This window comes from Babylonia areolata, chromosome 33 (assembly GCF_041734735.1).
Source record: "Babylonia areolata isolate BAREFJ2019XMU chromosome 33, ASM4173473v1, whole genome shotgun sequence".
Classification (NCBI taxonomy): domain Eukaryota; kingdom Metazoa; phylum Mollusca; class Gastropoda; order Neogastropoda; family Buccinidae; genus Babylonia; species Babylonia areolata.
In genome coordinates, this window is record NC_134908.1 from 3,322,345 (window position 1) to 3,339,844 (window position 17,500).

Genomic DNA, 17,500 nt, shown 5'->3' on the forward strand with positions numbered 1-17,500 from the left:
AATACAAATACAAATGCAAAAACTAACCAATGACTGACGACAGTGACACTCACAGGAATACAGCCAAAGCTGGCGAACTTTGTTCATGAATGTTTCTCCTCTTAATATGCTCATGTTTATGTTTCGTTGTGCCTTATAAACTTTAACTCTTTCCATACGAACGGCGAAAGAGACGACGTTAACAGCGTTTCACCCCAATTACCATCATCAAAATATTAGAAAGCGGAAGGCCCTTATACTGAAGACGTGAATGTTGACAAAGAATACCACAGTTCTGACGACGGAAGCTAAAGGTTGGGTCATTCAGACACCCACTGGACATCCGAGGGGTCTGTGTAGAGGAGAAGAGAAGACTGGCCGTACTGAGTGAGTTAAGGTTTTATGACAATAAAAAGTATTCTATTCTATTCTATTCTATTCTATTCTATTCCATTCCATTCCATTCCATTCTATTCTATTCCATTCCATTCTATTCTATTCCATTCTATTCCATTCTATTCTATTCTATTCCATTCTATTCCATTCTATTCCATTTTATTCTACTCTATTCTATTCCATTCCATTCTATTCCATTCTATTCTATTCCATTCTATTCTATTCCATTCTATTCCATTCTATTCTATTCCATTCTATTCCATTCTATTCTATTCTATTCTATTCTATTCACACCATCTGGTCCACAGTACAGTACCTGGGCCAGGCCCAACGCCCTGCCACACGCGGCGACGGCACAGGAGCAGGGACTGAGGATCTTCCAGGAACTGGAGTCCAAGTTCGAGCCTGCCTACAGCACCGTCTTCAACAAACTGGGTCAGTTCCGATTCGAAGCCCGCCTCGATTCAGTTCAGTCCGATCTGGTCGAATTCAGCCTACCCAGGTCCAATCCAAGCCATTTCAAACCAATCCAATTCAATCCAGTCCAATTCAACCCACTCCAATCAAATCCAGTCCAATTCAAACCATCGCAGTCCAGTCCAATTCAGCCCGTCCCAATTCAATTCAGTCCAGTTCAGTCAAATTCAAGCCATCCTAGCCCAGTTCAGTCCATTTTGAACCATCCTAATCCAACCTATCCCAATCCAGTGCCGTCAAATTCAACCCATGCCAATCCAGTCCAGTTCAGTTCAGTTCAACCCATCCCAGTCCAGTCCAATCTAAACCATCTCCATCTAGTTCCACACTCCACTCCACCCATTTCCTTGACCGCTGGGGTCGTTGGGGGGACATGACGAAGATGTCACAGCTCGCCACGCCGTTCTGTTGGCAGCTGTCATGAGGAGATCTGGCATCGTCATTTCGGTCCATTCCTTGACGTTGTCGGACCAGCTCTTTCTCTGCCGCCCCCGTCTGCGCCCTCCCTCTACAGTCCCTTGCAGGATGGTTTTGGAGAGGGTGTTATGTCGTAATACGTGGCCAAACCATGCCATCTTCCGTCGTTTGACAGTCGCCAGCAGTGGTTCTTGGGGCCCAACAAGGTTGCTGACCAGACTCCGCACATAGTCATTGGTCTTGTGCTCCTTGTAGGAGATGTGTAGTAGTCTCCTCAAGCACTTGGTTTCGAATGCTTGGATTCTTCTTTCTGTTTCTGCCATCCAGTTCAGTCCAATCTAAACCATCCCCATCTAGTTCAGTCCAATTTAAACCATCCCCATCCAGTTCAGTCCAATCTAAACCATTCCCTTCCAGTTCAGTCCAATTTAAACCATTCCCTCCAGTTCAGTCCAATTTAAACCATTCCCTCCAGTTCAGTCCAATTTAAACCATTCCCATCTAGTTCAGTCCAATTTAAACAATCCCCTTCCAGTTCAGTCCAATTTAAACCATCCCCTTCCAGTTCAGTCCAATCTAAACCATCCCCATCCAGTTCAGTCCAATCTAAACCATCTCCATCCAGTTCAGTCCAATCTAAACCATTCCCTTCCAGTTCAGTCCAATCTAAACCACCCCCTTCCATTTCAGTCCAATCTAAACCACCCCCTTCCATTTCAGTCCAATCTAAACCACCCCCTTCCAGTTCAGTCCAATTTAAACCATCCCCTTCCAATTCAGTCCAATCTAAACCACCCCCTTCCAGTTCAGTCCAATCTAAACCATCCCCTTCCAGTTCAGTCCAATCTAAACCATCCCCATCTAGTTCAGTCCAGTCTTAACCATCCCCTTCCAGTTCAGTCCAGTGTAAACCATCCCCATCCAGTTCAGTCCTGTGTAAACCATCCCCTTCCAGTTCAGTCCTGTGTAAACCATCCCCATCCAGTTCAGTCCAGTGTAAACCATCCCCATCCAGTTCAGTCCAATCTAAACCATCCCTATCCAGTTCAGTCCAATCTAAACCATCCCTATCCAGTTCAGTCCAGTGTAAACCATCCCCTTCCAGTTCAGTCCAATTCAAACCATTCCCTCCAGTTCAGTCCAATCTAAACCATCCCCTTTCAGTTCAGTCCAATCTAAACCATTCCCTTCCAGTTCAGTCCAATATAAACCATCCCCATCCAGTTCAGTCCAATCTAAACCATCCCCTTCCAGTTCAGTCCAATTTAAACCATCCCCATCTAGTTCAGTCCAATCTAAACCATCCCCTTCCAGTTCAGTCCAATCTAAACCATCCCCTTCCAATTCAGTCCAATCTAAACCATCCCCATCCAGTTCAGTCCAATCTTAATCATCCCCATCCAGTTCAGTCCAATCTTAACCATCCCCATCTAGTTCAGTCCAATTTAAACCATTCCCTTCCAGTTCAGTCCAATCTAAAGCATCCCCTTCCAGTTCAGTCCAGTCTTAACCATCCCCTTCCAGTTCAGTCCAATTTAAACCATCCCCATCTAGTTCAGTCCAGTCTTAACCATCCCCTTCCAGTTCAGTCCAGTGTAAACCATTCCCATCCAGTTCAGTCCAATCTAGACCATCCCCATCTAGTTCATTATAGTTTAAGCCATCCCCATCTAGTTCAGTATATCAGTCCAATCTAAACCATCCCCATCTAGTTCATTATAGTTTAAACCATCCCTATCCAGTTCAGTCCAATCTAAACCATCCCCTTCCAGTTCAGTCCAATCTAAGCCATCCCCATCTAGTTCAGTCCAGTGTAAACTATCCCCATCTAGTTCAGTCCAATCTAAGCCATCCCCATCTAGTTCAGTCCAGTGTAAACTATCCCCATCTAGTTCAGTCCAATCTAAACCATCCCCTTCCAGTTCAGTCCAATCTAAGCCATCCCCTTCCAGTTCAGTCCAATCTAAGCCATCCCCATCTAGTTCAGTCCAATCTAAACCACCCCCTTCCAGTTCAGTCCAATCTAAGCCATCCCCATCTAGTTCAGTCCAATCTAAACCATCCCCTTCCAGTTCAGTCCAATCTAAGCCATCCCCTTCCAATTCAGTCCAATCTAAACCATCCCCTTCCAGTTCAGTCCAATCTAAACCATCCCCTTCCAATTCAGTCCAATCTAAACCATCCCCTTCCAGTTCAGTCCAATCTAAACAATCCCCTTCCAATTCAGTCCAATCTAAACCATCCCCATCCAGTTCAGTCCAATCTAAACCATCCCCTTCCAGTTCAGTCCAATCTTAACCATCCCCATCTAGTTCAGTATAGTTTAAACCATCCCCTCCCAGTTCAGTCCAATCTAAACCATCCCCTTCCAGTTCAGTTCAACCTAAACCATCCCCTTCCAGTTCGGTCCAATTTAAATTATCCCAATCCAATTCAGTCCAATTCAAACCATCCCCATCCAGTTCAGTCCAATTCAAACCTTCCCCTTCCAGTTCAGTCCAATTTAAACCATCCCCTTCCAATTCAGTCCAATCTAAACCACCCCCTTCCAGTTCAGTCCAATCTAAACCATCCCCTTCCAGTTCAGTCCAATCTAAACCATCCCCATCTAGTTCAGTATAGTTTAAACCATCCCCAACCAGTTTAGTCCAATCCACTCCAATCCAATCCATTTCAGTCCAAATCTAAACCATACCCAGTTCAACTCATCCAGTCCATTCCAGTTCTACCCCTCCCAATCCTTTTCCAATTCAGTCCAATTTCAACAAACCCTAATTCAGTCCAGTCCAATTCAACCCGACCCAGATCACGTTCATCTATCAGGAAAAAAAAATCAATCAAACGAGTATTTGTATGTATGTGTGTGTTTTCTTCAGTTTAACGTCTATTCACTATAATTGTTTTTAGACGGAAAGGAGTAAAGTAGTGTATAAAGGAAAGGGAATGCATGTGAATATTAGTGTAAAAAAAAAAAGAAAAGAAAAAGTTCATGTTATGTATCAGAGGAAAAGTATATTATAAGAAAAAGTCTAAAGAGGTTGTGGTGTGTATTGAATGAGTTGTCATGGGAAGGAGAATATGTATATGCATATCAACAAGTATTAACCTACAACAATGTAAATATAAATAACAGTATTAAGTATGTGTGTGTGTGCGTGTGTGCGTGCGTGCGCGTACGTACGCGCGTGCGTTCGTGCATGCATCCGTACATACATACATACATACATGCGTTCGTGTGCGTGTGTGTGTGTCCACACAGACAACGTGGCCGTTCCTGAATTCGGACTGGGCGGTATGGAGAACTGGGGTCTGATCTTCTATGGGGAGAGGCTGCTGTACAGACCTGGGGTGTCCACTGTGGCTGACCTCCAATACATCGGGCAGATTCTGTCCCATGAGATAACTCACATGGTGAGTGTGTGGGGCGGGGTGTGGGGGGGGGGGGGTTGTATGTGTGTGTGTGTGTGTGTGTGTGTTGTTTGTCGCTGATCATCAGTACATCGGGCAAATCCTGTCCCATGAGATGACTCACATGGTGAGCGTGTGTGTGTGTGTGTGTGTGTGTTTGATTAGTTAGTTAGTTAGTAGATAAAACTTCCAACAGGACTGATTTTCAAGTCTACGGAATATATTCGGTACCAGCTTTTCAACTGTTCACCAAAAACCTGGTTGATGATTTATTGGTGTGTTTTTTTGTTGTTGTTGTTGTTTTGTTGTTGTTTTTTGTTTGTTTGTTTTTTTAGATTGATGCTGTCAACGTTGATGGTAAGATAATGTTAGCACACGGCTTGATTTGATGTTGATGTTGATTGTTTCGTTTCGTTTCTTTTCCCCCTCAGTGGTTCGGTGACCTGGTGACCCCCAAATGGTGGAGCTGGCTGTGGCTGAGTGAGGCTATAGCCTCGTTTTGGCACATGCAACTTCCGGACGAGATGGACCCCAGAGGGAGGCTGGTGAGGGTGTGGTGTGGTGATTGTGTGTGTGTGTGTGTGTTGTGGTGGTGAGGTGTGTTGTGGTGTGGTGTCCTAGGTTGTGTTGTGCTGTGAAGGGTTGTACAGTGGTGTGTGTTGTGATGTTGAGGTGTGTTGTGGTGTTGAGGTGTGTTGTGTGGTGTGGTGTGGTGTGCTAGGTTGTGTTGTGCTGTGAAGGGTTTTACAGTGGTGTGTGTTGTGGTGTTGAGGTGTGTTGTGTGTTGTGGTGTGGTGTACTAGGTTTGTTGTGTTGTGTTGTGAAGGGTTGTACAGTGGTGTGTGTTGAGGTGTGTTGTGTGTTGTGGTGTTGAGGTGTGGTGTGGTGTGGTGTCCTAGGTTGTGTTGTGTTGTGAAGGGTTGTACAGTGGTGTGTGTTGTGGTGTTGAGGTGTGTTGTGCTAGGTTGTGTTGTGTTGTGAAGGGTTGTACAGTGGTGTGTGTTGTGGTGTTGAGGTGTGTTGTGCTAGGTTGTGTTGTGTTGTGAAGGGTTGTACAGTGGTGTGTGTTGTGGTGTTGAGGTGTGTTGTGGTGTGGTGTTGAGGTGTGTTGTGGTGTGGTATGCTAGGTTGTGTTGTGTTGTGAAGGGCTGTACAGTGGTGTGTGTTGTGATGTTGTGTTGCGGTAAGTTGTGGGGTGGGGTGGTGTTGTGTTGTGTCGTGGTGTGGTGTGTTGCGAAGGGTTGTTTGGTGGGGTGTGTTGTGATGTGTTGTGGGGTGGTGTGTTGTGGTATGTTGTGGGGTGGTGTGGGGTGGTGTGTTGTGGGGCAATGTGTTGTGGTGTGTTGTGGGGCAATGTGTTGTGGTGTGTTGTGGGGTGATGTGTTGTGGTGTGTTGTGGGGCAATGTGTTGTGGTGTGTTGTGGGGCAATGTGTTGTGGGGTGATGTGTTGTGGTGTGTTGTGGGGTGATGTGTTGTGGTGTGCTGTGGGGCAATGTGTTGTGGTGTGTTGTGGTGTGTTGTGGGGCAATGTGTTGTGGTGTGTTGTGGGGCAATGTGTTGTGGTGTGGTGTGGGGTGATGTGTTGTGGGGCAATGTGTTGTGGTGTGTTGTTGGGTGATGTGTTGTGGGGTGGTGTGGTGGGGTGTCTTGTGGGGTGATGTACTGTGGTGTGTTGTTCGGGTGGTGTGCTGTGGTGTGTTGTGTTGTGGGGTGATGTACTGTGGTGTGTTGTTCGGGTGGTGTGCTGTGGTGTGTTGTGTTGTGGGGTGATGTGTTGTGGTGTGTTGTGGGGTGATGTGTTGTGGTTTGTTGTTCGGGTGGTGTGTTGTGGGGTGACGTGCTGTGGTGTGTTGTGGGGTGACGTGTTGTGGTGTGATGTGTTGTGGTGTGTTGTGAGGCAATGTGTTGTGTTGTGGTGTGTTGTGGGGTGGTGTGGTGTGGTGTGATGTGTTGTGAAGGGTTGTATGGTAGGGTGTGTTGTGATGTGTTGTGGGGTGACGTGTTGTGGTGTGGTGTGGTGTGATGTGTTGTGAAGGGTTGTATGGTAGGGTGTGTTGTGATGTGTTGTGGGGTGGTGTGTTGTGGGTGATGTGTTGTGATGTGTTGTGAGGCAATGTGTTGTGGTATGTTGTGGTGTGTTGTGAGGCAAATGTGTTGTGGTGTGTTGTGGGGCAATGTGTGTGGAGTGATGTGTTGTGGTGTGTTGTGGGGTGATGTGGTGTGGGGTGATGTGTTGTGGTGTGTTGTGGGTGATGTGTTGTGGTGTGTTGTGGGGTGGTGTGGTGTTGTGTGTTGTGGGGTGATGTGTTGTGGTGTGTTGTGGGGTGATATACTGTGGTGTGTTGTGAGGTGGTGTGCTGTGGTGAGTTGTGGGGTGGTGTGGTGTTGTGGGGTGTGGGGTGATGTGTTGTGGGGTGATATACTGTGGTGTGTTGTGGGGTGGTGTGGTGTGGTGTGTTGTGGGGTGATATACTGTGGTGTGTTGTGGGGTGGTGTGATATACTGTGGTGTGTTGTGGGGTGGTGTGATATACTGTGGTGTGTTGTGGGGTGGTGTGATATACTGTGGTGTGTTGTGGGGTGGTGTGGTGTGGTGATGTGGGGTGGTGTGTTGTGGGGTGATGTGTTGTGAAGGGTTGTATGGCAGGGTGTGTTGTGATGTGTTGTGGTGTGGTATGTTGTGGTGTGTTGTTGGGCAATGTGTTGTGGTGTGTTGTGGGGTGATGTGTTGTGGTGTGTTGTGGGGTGTTGTGGTGTGCTGTATGGTGGGGTGTGTTGTGTTGTGGGGTGATGTGTTGTGGTGTGATTTGGTGTACTGTCGTGTTGTAGTGTGCTGTGCTGTGTTGGGAGATGTGGTGTCACGTTGCATGGTATGGTGTGGCCTATTGGGGTGTGGTGTGGTGTGGTGTGTTGTGGGGTGGTGTCGTGTTCTGTGTCCTGGTGCCGACAAAGAAACCTTGTGTTGCGTTGTGGTGCAATGTGTCGTATTTTTGAGTGGTGGTGGTGGCGTTGTTGTTGTGTGCCTGCAGGTAGAGGAACACGTCGTCAACACCCTGTACGGCATAATGACGTCAGACGCACATGCGTCATCACGGCCTCTGACTGCTGACGTGGAGAGGCCCGGTGAAGTTGACGCCCTCCTGGATGACGTCACGTATGGAAAGGTAGGTTGAGAGGGCATGGTGTGGACCGCCGTTTTGTGTGTGTGTGTGTGCGTGTGTGTGTGTGTGTGTGTGTGTATCTCTGTCTTTCTCTCTCCATCCACTCTCTCTTCCTCTCTCTCTCTCTCTGTCTCTCTCTGTGTCTCTGTCTGTCTTTCTCTCTCTCTCTCTCCACCCACTCTCTCTTTCTCTCTCTCTCTCTCTCTCTCTCTCTCTCTCTCTCTCTCCCTCTCTCTCTCACTCCCCCTCTCTCTCTCTCTCTCTCTGTCTCTCCCATTATATGTATGTAGATATATACAGGTATATATGGAGATATAGAGAGAGAGATACGTAGATATAGATAGATATAGATATATAGAGATATAGACAGACAGACATAGAAAGGAACTGAGAGAGATAGGAAGCACAGATAAGACTGAACAGAGAAAGTACAGAAAGACTGTTTCAGTAGCAGTAGCTCAAGGCGGCGTCTGTCACGGACGACATAATGCTTCCACTGTTTTTTTCTTTCCTTTACGTTTATGGAGGGCCGGTGGGTCGCTGGATTATTTTCTTAGAGGCGGGTGTGTTTCTTACGCGCGTGCACGATGTTTTCCATCGTGCGTGTTCCCCTTGCGTTCGAGCGTAGTGAGGTCGTGCTGTTGTGTCATGTTTTCTATGTTTTGTAAGTGTTTCGTGCAACTGAACGGGGAAAAAAATATATATATAGGAAGCTGAGTGAACAGAGTGAGCGGAGTTCTAGTGCTTCAAATGCTCCTCGCCGGTTTGTCCCTAGCTTCACTCGAAGGGAGTCAGTCCTTGGAGAAGGACGGTGGTAGAACCAGCGCTTAGCGGCTGATGTTCGTTGTTCTTTTTCCTCTGTAAACGACTTTGTGTCCGCCAGTGGAACTGTTCTTCATCTGTGTTTCGATGTTAGCACGCGGGACAGCGTCACTGCGTTCGGACAAATCCATATGCGCTACACCACATCTGCCAAGCAGATGCCTGACCAGCGGCGTAGCCCAACGCGCTTAGTCAGGCCTTGAGAAAAAAAAGGGGTGAATAAATAATAGATAAGCGTACATAAATAAGTAAATAAATACATAAATGGATAAATAAATAAATAATAATTGTAATATGAAAAAAGGTAGTGATGATAATAATAATAATAATAATAATAAATAAATAAATTAATAAATAGATAAGACAACAATGATGATAAATAAGCAAATAAATGTCAAACATGAAGACACACATTCACACATACACCCACACGTGCATAACAGATATGCGCCAAACATGCAGTTTCACAGATATGAAAAAACACAGTCAAATACACACACAAAAATACACACAAAACAAAAATACACACAGAAAGACAGACACACAGAACAGACATTCAAACGGACGTCATCATCGTCATCGTCGTCGTCGTAGTCGTAGTCGTCGTTGTTGTTGTTGTTGTTGTCGTTGTTGTTTTTCTTGATTCCTATATTGTCTTTTTGTTTTTTTGTTGTTTTTTCCTTCAGGGTCCGTTCATTATCCGGATGATCCACTTTCTTATGGGGGAAGACAAGTTTTTGGATGCGCTCAACGTAAGTCTGTGTGTGTGTGTGTGTGTGTGTCTGTGTGTGTGTGTGTGTGTGTGTGTGTGTCGTGTGTGTGTGTGTGTGTCTGTGTGTGTGTGTCGTGTGGTTGTGCAAATGTGTCTGTGTGTGTGTGTGTGTGTGTGTGTGTGTGTGTCTGTGTGTGTGTGTGTGTGTGTGTGTGTGTGTGTGTGTGTGTGTGTGTGTGTGTCTGTGTGTGTGTTTCTGTGTGTGTGTGTGTGTGTGGCTGTTTGTGCTTGTGTATGTGTGTGTGTGTGGGGGGGGGTGTCTGTCTGTCTGTCTGCAAGTGTGTGCGCGCGCGCGCGTGTGTCTGTGTGTGTGTGTGTGCGGCTGTTTGTGGTTGTGTGTGTGTGTGTGTGTGTGTGTGCGGCTGTTTGTCGTTATGTATGTGTGTGTGGTTATGTGTGTGTGTGTGTGTGTGTGTGTCTGTTGGTGTGCTTTTGTAACTGTGTGTATTTATGTGCATGCCTGTGTCTGTGTGCTGGTGTATGTGTGTGGGAGTGTGTGTCTGTGTGTGTGTGTCCGTGTATTTGTATTTGTGCCTGTGAGTGTGTGTATGTGTGATTGTGTGTGTCTGTGTGTGTGTGTGTGTGTATGCTTCCTACTAAACTGAATATTACTCCGTACTTTTTTGTGGTATTTCGCTGCGCGCTATAATGTCTTTTATGTATCTTTTTGAACTATTCAAGTAGCTATTTCCGGGGCTGATAAAAGCCCTTTGATCTGTCACTGGACAAACAGTTAAACAGTCATTCAGTATTCCGATGGTCTGACTTCATGTGCTTGGGTGGAGTGCGAGGGAGGGGGGAAAGAGAGAGAGAGGGATAGAGAGCAAGGGAGAGAGAGATATAAAATAGGGAGATAGGGGGAGAGAGGGGGGATAGAGATAGAGAGAGAGAGAAAATTTGGAGACAGGGAGAGAGAGGGGGAGAGATAGAGAGCGAGGGAAAGATATATATATATATATAATGGGGAGATAGGGAGGGAGAGAGGGGCGAGAGAGAGAAAGAGACAGAGAGCGAGGGATATATATATATATATGTATAATGGGGAGACAGGGAGAGATAGAGCGAGGGAGAGGGAGAGAGAGAGATGGGGAGAGGGGGGGGAGATATATATATATATATATATATATATAATGGGGAGATAGGGAGAGAGGGGGGGAGAGAGAGAGCGAGGGAGAGAGAGGGAAAGAGAAATACATAGATATAATGGGGAGACAGGGAGAGAGAGAGGGGGGAGAGAGAGAGAGATAGAGAACGAGGGGGAGAGAGAGAGAGAAAGACATATAAAATGGGGAGACAGGGAGAGAGAGAGGGGGGGAGATAGAGAGCGAAGGAGAGAGAGAGAGAGACATATATATAATGGGGAGAGAGGGGGTTGAGATAGAGAGCGAGGGAGAGAGAGAGGGAGAGAGAGAGAGACATATATATAATGGGGAGACAGGGAGAGATAGAGAGCGAGGGAGAGAGAGAGGGGGTGGAGAGAGGGAGATATATATATATATATATATAATGGGGAGATAGGGAGAGAGAGGGGGGAGAGAGAGAGAGAAAGAGGCAGACATGGAGAGAGAAGGACGCACACACACACACAGACACACACACACACACAGACACACACACACACACACACACACACACACACACACAAACACACACACACAAACACACGCACACACACACACACACACACACACACACACACACACACACACACACACACACACACACACAATCGTTATCGTCGTCGTTGTCATCATCATCATCATCATTATCATTGTTCTGTGTCCAGATGATGATTTTGGGTTTTCCTTTGTTCAATGTTCCGTCACATACACTGGTGGTAGAGGACATTTTCTTTGAGTAGCAACCACTGACTAAAAAAAATACATGGATAGCTCATTAGATAGGAAAGCTGAAGCCCGTATCCGGCCGTCAGTCCGTTGACAAGTCGTCTGCTAACTGTTGGTAGTTTCTGAACTGTAATCCGTGTATCTTCGATGAAATCGTGTTATGCTTGTCCCCCACGACATGCCAAATGTTGTGTCTTGATTGAAACCTGCCAAAGGTTTATCTGCCAAAGTTATTACAGGGACACGTGGCGCAAACTTGCAGTGGAAGCACACACAGGAATGTCAGCTTAACTAACGCCGCGAGCAAGTGAAAGCTTGCCGTGAAGCCAGCTGAGCGCTCGGCTACACACATGAAGTAACCGCTTCGCGCTATACTGACACGAGAAGTAAAATGGCTGACTGAACACTTCTGCTGGCTTCAGTTTAGCAAAGGGGCTCAAAGAAGGCATGCGCTATCCATCTATTTTTAGAACAGTGATGTCAAATTTTTGCATTTGAGTGTTACGGCTTAGGAGAGGAGGGGGAGGGGGATGAATGGTGAGGGGGGAGGGTGGGGGTGGAGGGAACCAGGTAGATGGACGGTGGAATTTGAAATGAATATTTTATGGTACAATTACAGAACATTACTTCATGGATTTCGTAATACGAGAGAAGTCGCTGAACTAACAAACGAAACAGCTGGTAACGAATGTGAAAAAAAAAAGTCGAAAACGTCAACGTTCGTAACTGTAGTCATTCGTGATGAAATACTTTTGTTTGTGCTTTCCTGTCTCTGAAAACCGCATGTTTGTTGCATATCTGTTATGCGTGCGTGCGTGTGTGTGTGTGTGTGTGTTTGTGTGTGTTTTACATTTACTGTGTGTGTGTGTGTGTGTGTGTGTGTGTGTGTGTGTGTGTGTGTGTGTTTTACATTTATTTGCTTATTTATTTATCTATTATCATTATTGTCTTTTTATTTTCTTTTTATTTATTTAGTAGTAGTGATAGTAGCAGTAGTAATGGTGGTGGTGGTGGTAGTTGTAGTAATAGTAGTAGTATCTTTCTTTTTTCATCTCTAAATATTCATCTACTTCTTCATTTCTTTAATTATCTCCTTATTTTCTTTTTTCTTTCCTTATTCTCAAGGCCTAACTAAGCGCGTTGGGTTACGCTGCTGGTCAGGCATTTGCTTGGTAGATGTGGTGTAGCGAATATGGATTTGTCCGAACGCAGTGACGCCTCATTGAGTTACTACTACTGCTACTGCTACTGATACTGCTACTAATACTGATACTAATACTGATTCTGATACTGATACTGCTACTAACACTGATACTGATAATAATACTGATACTAATACTGATACTGATACTAATACAGATACTGATACTAATACAGATACTGATACTAATACTGATACTAATACTGTTACTGATACTAATACTGATACTAATACTGATACTGATACTGATACTGCTACTAATACTGATACTGATACTAATACTGATACTAATACTGGTGCTGATACTAATACTGATACTGCTACTAATACTGATACTAATACTGATACTAATACTAATACTGATACTGATACTGATACTGCTACTAATACTGCTACTAATACTGCTACTGATACTAATGCTGATACTAATACAGATACTGATACTAATACTGATACTAATACTGATACTAATACAGATACTGATACTAATACTGATACTAATACTGGTGCTGATACTAATACTGATACTGCTACTAATACTGATACTAATACTGATACTGATACTAATACTGATACTGATACTAATACTGATACTAATACTGTTACTGATACTGCTACTGATACTAATACTGATACTAATACTGATACTGATACTAATACTGATACTGATACTGCTACTAATACTGCTACTGATACTGATGAAATCCTTTCGTGCAGAGGTACCTGGATACCTACAAGTTTCAGAACGTGGAGCAGAATGACTTGTTTGAACAACTGGACGTAAGTATTGGGTTAAAAAAATAAAAATAAAATAAAATAAAATAAAAATCTGGTGTTGCCTTGCGTGACATTTCGTTTATTTCTGTCTGGATTTCAGCTTCTCTCTGTCTTTCTGTCTTTTTGTCTCTCTCTCTCTCTGTCTCTCTCTCTCTCTCTCTCTCTCTCTGTCTCTGTCTCTGTCTATCTCTCTCTCTCTCTCTCTCTCTCTCTCTCGCTATCTCTCTCTCTCCTCCTTCTCTCTGTGTCTCTCCCTATATCTCCATCTGTTTCCTCTCTCAATCTGTCTCTCTAGCTCGTCTTTCTCTCCCTCTCTATCCCTGTCTGTCTGTCTCTCTACCCCCCCCCCTCTCTCTCTGTCTCTGTCTGTGTCTCTCTCTCCATCCTCTCTCTCTCTCTCTCTCTCTCTCTCTCTGTCTGCCTGTCTGTCTATCTGTTTGTCTGTCTGTCTCTCTTTCTCTCTCTCCCTCCTCTCTCTCTCTGCCTGCCTGTCTGTCTCTGTCTGTCTGTCTGTCTCTCTTTCTCTCTCTCTTTCTCTCTCTCTCTCTCTGTCTCCTCTTTCTCTCTGTCTGTCTGTCTCTCTCTCTCTCTCTCTCTCTCTCTCTCTCTCTCTCTCTGTCTGTCTGCCTGTCTGTCTCTCTTTCTCTCTCTCCCTCCTCTCTCTCTCTCTCTAGCTCTCTGTCTGCCTGTCTGTCTCTCTCTGTCTATCTGTCTGTCTCTCCCTCTCTCTCTCTCTCTCTCTCTCTCTCGTCTGTCTCTCTGTCTGTCTCTCTCTCTCTCTCTCTCTCTCTCTCTCTCTCTCTCTGTCTGTGTCTCTTTCTGTCTCTCTCTTTCTCTCTCTCTCTCTCTGTCTTTGTCGATGTTTGTGTGCTTTTTTGATAGTGGAAAGATTGTGATTTTTTTTTTTACCGTGTATGTTTTGCTATGACTGTTGTGTGTGATTTTGATACGATGCTGCAAGCATGTTGTTTGTCAGATTTTTTTTTTTTTTTTTTTTTTTTTTACTGTTCTGCGTATTGTAATCTGTATCTTTCACAGATTTCACGACAGTTGATTAATCTTTTGACGGGCGCAATAGCCGAGTGGTTAAAGCGTTGGACTGTCAATCTGAGGGTCCCGGGTTCGAATCACGGTGACGGCGCCTGGTGGGTAAAGGGTGGAGATTTTTACGATCTCCCAGGTCAACATATGTGCAGACCTGCTAGTGCCTGAACCCCCTTCGTGTGTGGTGTGTGTCCATCGAGATCGATGATGACCATCGTTGTCATCCAGCTGGGGGATGGGGGGAGGGTGGGGGGTGGGGGGGGGATGCTCATGAATCTATCTGTGAGTGCGCAGATGGCTGAATAGTCCAATCTGCGCACGAAATGTTCGCTGACAGTTGGGGCAGCAGACCTGCTAGTGCCTGAACCCCCTTCGTGTGTATATGCAAGCAGAAGATCAAATACGCACGTTAAATATCCTGTAATCCATGTCAGCGTTCGGTGGGTTATGGAAACAAGCACATACCCAGCATGCACCCCCCCGAAAACGGAGTATGGCTGCCTACATGGCGGGGTAAAGAACGGTCATACACGTAAAAGCCCACTCGTGTGCATACGAGTGAACGCAGAAGAAGAAGAAGAAGATTAACCTTTGTCTTCCTGTCATGATAATGTCTGAGTGTCTGACGGTATGGGAAAAGGGAAATGGGGTAGGAACCATTAAAAAAAAAAAAGGGGGGGGAGGGGGGGGGACGCACGTATAAAGAAAGTGCACGCACACACGCACGCACGCAAGCACGCACGCACCCCACATCCACCCAGCCCCCACCCCAAACCCCCCACCCCCCTCACACACACACACACACACACACACACACACACACACACACACACGCGCATAAAGTTTTGAAAAATACATGTTAAGAAACAGAATAACAGAATAAGAAATGCTCCATTAAGTTTATCATATTAAAAATAACGCCATACTCAGTTCTGTTTTCTTTCTTTCTTTCTTTCTTTCTTTTTTTTTTTTTTTTTCTTTTTTTTTTCGTAACATGGCGTGATTCTCATTCTGATCATTCTCACTCTGTTCACGTATTTCACCCCCCTCCTCAGGCTGCTCTACCCGGGGTGGGCTTCGCTCAGAGGCTTGACCCCTGGGTGAGTCAGATGGGGTACCCGGTGGTCAAGGTGACGCGTCCGGGCGACGGCTCCTTGCGTCTGGAGCAGGAGAGGTTCCTTCTGGGTTCTGTGAACGAGACAGACTCTCGCTACAACGAGACGGAGTATGAGTGAGTGGTTTTGGTTTTGTGGAGTGTTTTTTTTTTTTGGGGGGGGGTTTTGGTAGTCTTTGGCGTTGACGTCTTTTTTTTCCCTGTGTGTTGGTTTGTGTGTGTGGTTGTGTGTGTGGTGAGGGGGGTGGTGGAGGGTCGGGAGGGGGGGTTGTAAGTTTGGGGGTGGGGGATGGGGGGGTGACAGAGAGAGAGAGAGAGAGTGTGTGTGTGTGTGTGTGTGTGTGTGCCCGTGTGTGTATGAGAGAGAGAAAGAGTGTGTGTGTGTGTGAGAGAGAGAGAGTGTGTGTGTGTGTGTGTGCGCGCGTGCGTGTGTGTGCGTGTGAGTATTTGTGTGTGTGTGTGTGTGTGTGCGTGTGAGTATGTGTGTGTGAGAGAGAGAGAGAGAGAGAGAGAGAGAGAGAGAGAGAGAATGAGTGTGTATGATCTAATTCGATTTTACTGAATGTTGTTTTCTCCAATTTGCTTTACCTTGCTTTAGTTCTTTTCTTTCTTTTTTTCCTTTTTTTTTTTTTTTTTTTTTTGTTGGGGTTTATTCGTTGGTTGTTTGTTTGTTGTTGTTGTTTATTGGTTGTTTGTTTGTTGTTTTTTATTGGTTGTTTGTTTGTTGTTTATTGGTTGTTTGTTGTTGTTGTTTATTGGTTGTTTGTTTGTTGTTTATTGGTTGTTTGTTTGTTGTTGTTTATTGGTTGTTTGTTTGTTGTTTATTGGTTGTTTGTTTGTTTGTTGTTTATTGGTTGTTTGTTTGTTGTTGTTTATTGGTTGTTTGTTTGTTGTTTATTGGTTGTTTGTTTGTTGTTGTTTATTGGTTGTTTGTTTGTTGTTGTTTATTGGTTGTTTGTTGTTGTTGTTTATTGGTTGTTTGTTTGTTGTTGTTTATTGGTTGTTTGTTTGTTGTTGTTTATTGGTTGTTTGTTGTTGTTGTTTATTGGTTGTTTGTTTGTTATTTATTATTTGTTTGTTGTTGTTTATTAGTTGTTTGTTGTTGTTTATTGGTTGTTTGTTTGTTGTTTTTTATTGGTTGTTTGTTTGTTGTTGGGTTTTTTTTTATTGGGTGTTTGTTTGTTGGTGGGGGTTTTTGTTGGTTGTTGTTATTTTATTGGTTGTTGTTGTTGTTTATTGGTTGTTTGTTTGTTGTTGTTTATTGGTTGTTTGTTTGTTTGTTGTTGTTGTTTATTGGTTGTTGTTGTTGTTGTTTATTTGGTTGTTTGTTTGTATGTTTTTGTTGGGGTTTTTTCACTTTTCCTTTTGGCAATATTTTACTTCATCTTGTTTTGGTTTGTTTTATTTCATATCATTTAATCATTCCTTTATTTTGGTGTCCTTTCATTTCATTCGTCTTTATAATAATCATATGTTATTCTATTTCATTTTATCTCTTACATTGTCTTGTGTGGAGGAGGAGGAGGAGGAGGGGAGGAGGAATTTTGTTCAATGTCCCTTCACACACATCGGTGACTGAAGACATTCTGTTGCAAAGAGTATTAATGTATACATTTTGAGTGTTATCGTTTTGATGAGGAGGTGATGGTGGTGATGCTGGAGGATCCTGGGTGTGAATGAGGGTGGGGTGGGGTGAGGGGTGGGGTGGGGAGGAAGAATTTGAAACAAAGATCTAAATACAATCACAGAAAATTACTTCATGATCTTGTCTTGTTTCGTTTTTGTTTTTGTTTTTTTGTTGTTGTTGTTGTTTGTTTTGTTTGTTTGTTTTGTTTTTGTTTTTTGTTTTTTTGTTTGTTTTTTTGTCGTGTTATTTGAAACAAAGATCTGAATACGATCACAGAAAATGTTTTCATGATCTTGTCTTGTTTTGTCGTGTTATTTGAAACAAAGATCTGAATATAATCACAGAAAATCACTTCATGATCGTGTCTTGTTTTTTTGTCGTATTATTTGAAACAAAGATCTGAATACAATCCCAGAAAATGTTTTCTTGATCTTGTCGTGTTTTGTCGTGTTATTTGA

General features: G+C 44.3%; 1 protein-coding gene across 3 annotated transcripts in view; it reads left to right on the forward strand.

The window, feature by feature from the left end:
- Window positions 1-17,500, forward strand: part of LOC143277263 (uncharacterized) — a 165,988-nt gene that overhangs the window by 12,336 nt on the left and 136,152 nt on the right. For 2 of the 3 annotated variants that reach the window (XM_076582051.1, XM_076582050.1), the window contains exons 7-13: window positions 684-810; window positions 4,529-4,680; window positions 5,109-5,222; window positions 7,707-7,841; window positions 9,347-9,412; window positions 13,198-13,260; window positions 15,357-15,532. In XM_076582051.1, coding sequence (XP_076438166.1) covers window positions 684-810; window positions 4,529-4,680; window positions 5,109-5,222; window positions 7,707-7,841; window positions 9,347-9,412; window positions 13,198-13,260; window positions 15,357-15,532 — 833 coding nt within the window. Of the gene's footprint in view, window positions 1-683; window positions 811-4,528; window positions 4,681-4,768; window positions 4,805-5,108; window positions 5,223-7,706; window positions 7,842-9,346; window positions 9,413-13,197; window positions 13,261-15,356; window positions 15,533-17,500 lie in introns of those variants that run through there. The other variant, XM_076582052.1, reaches the window with a different exon arrangement.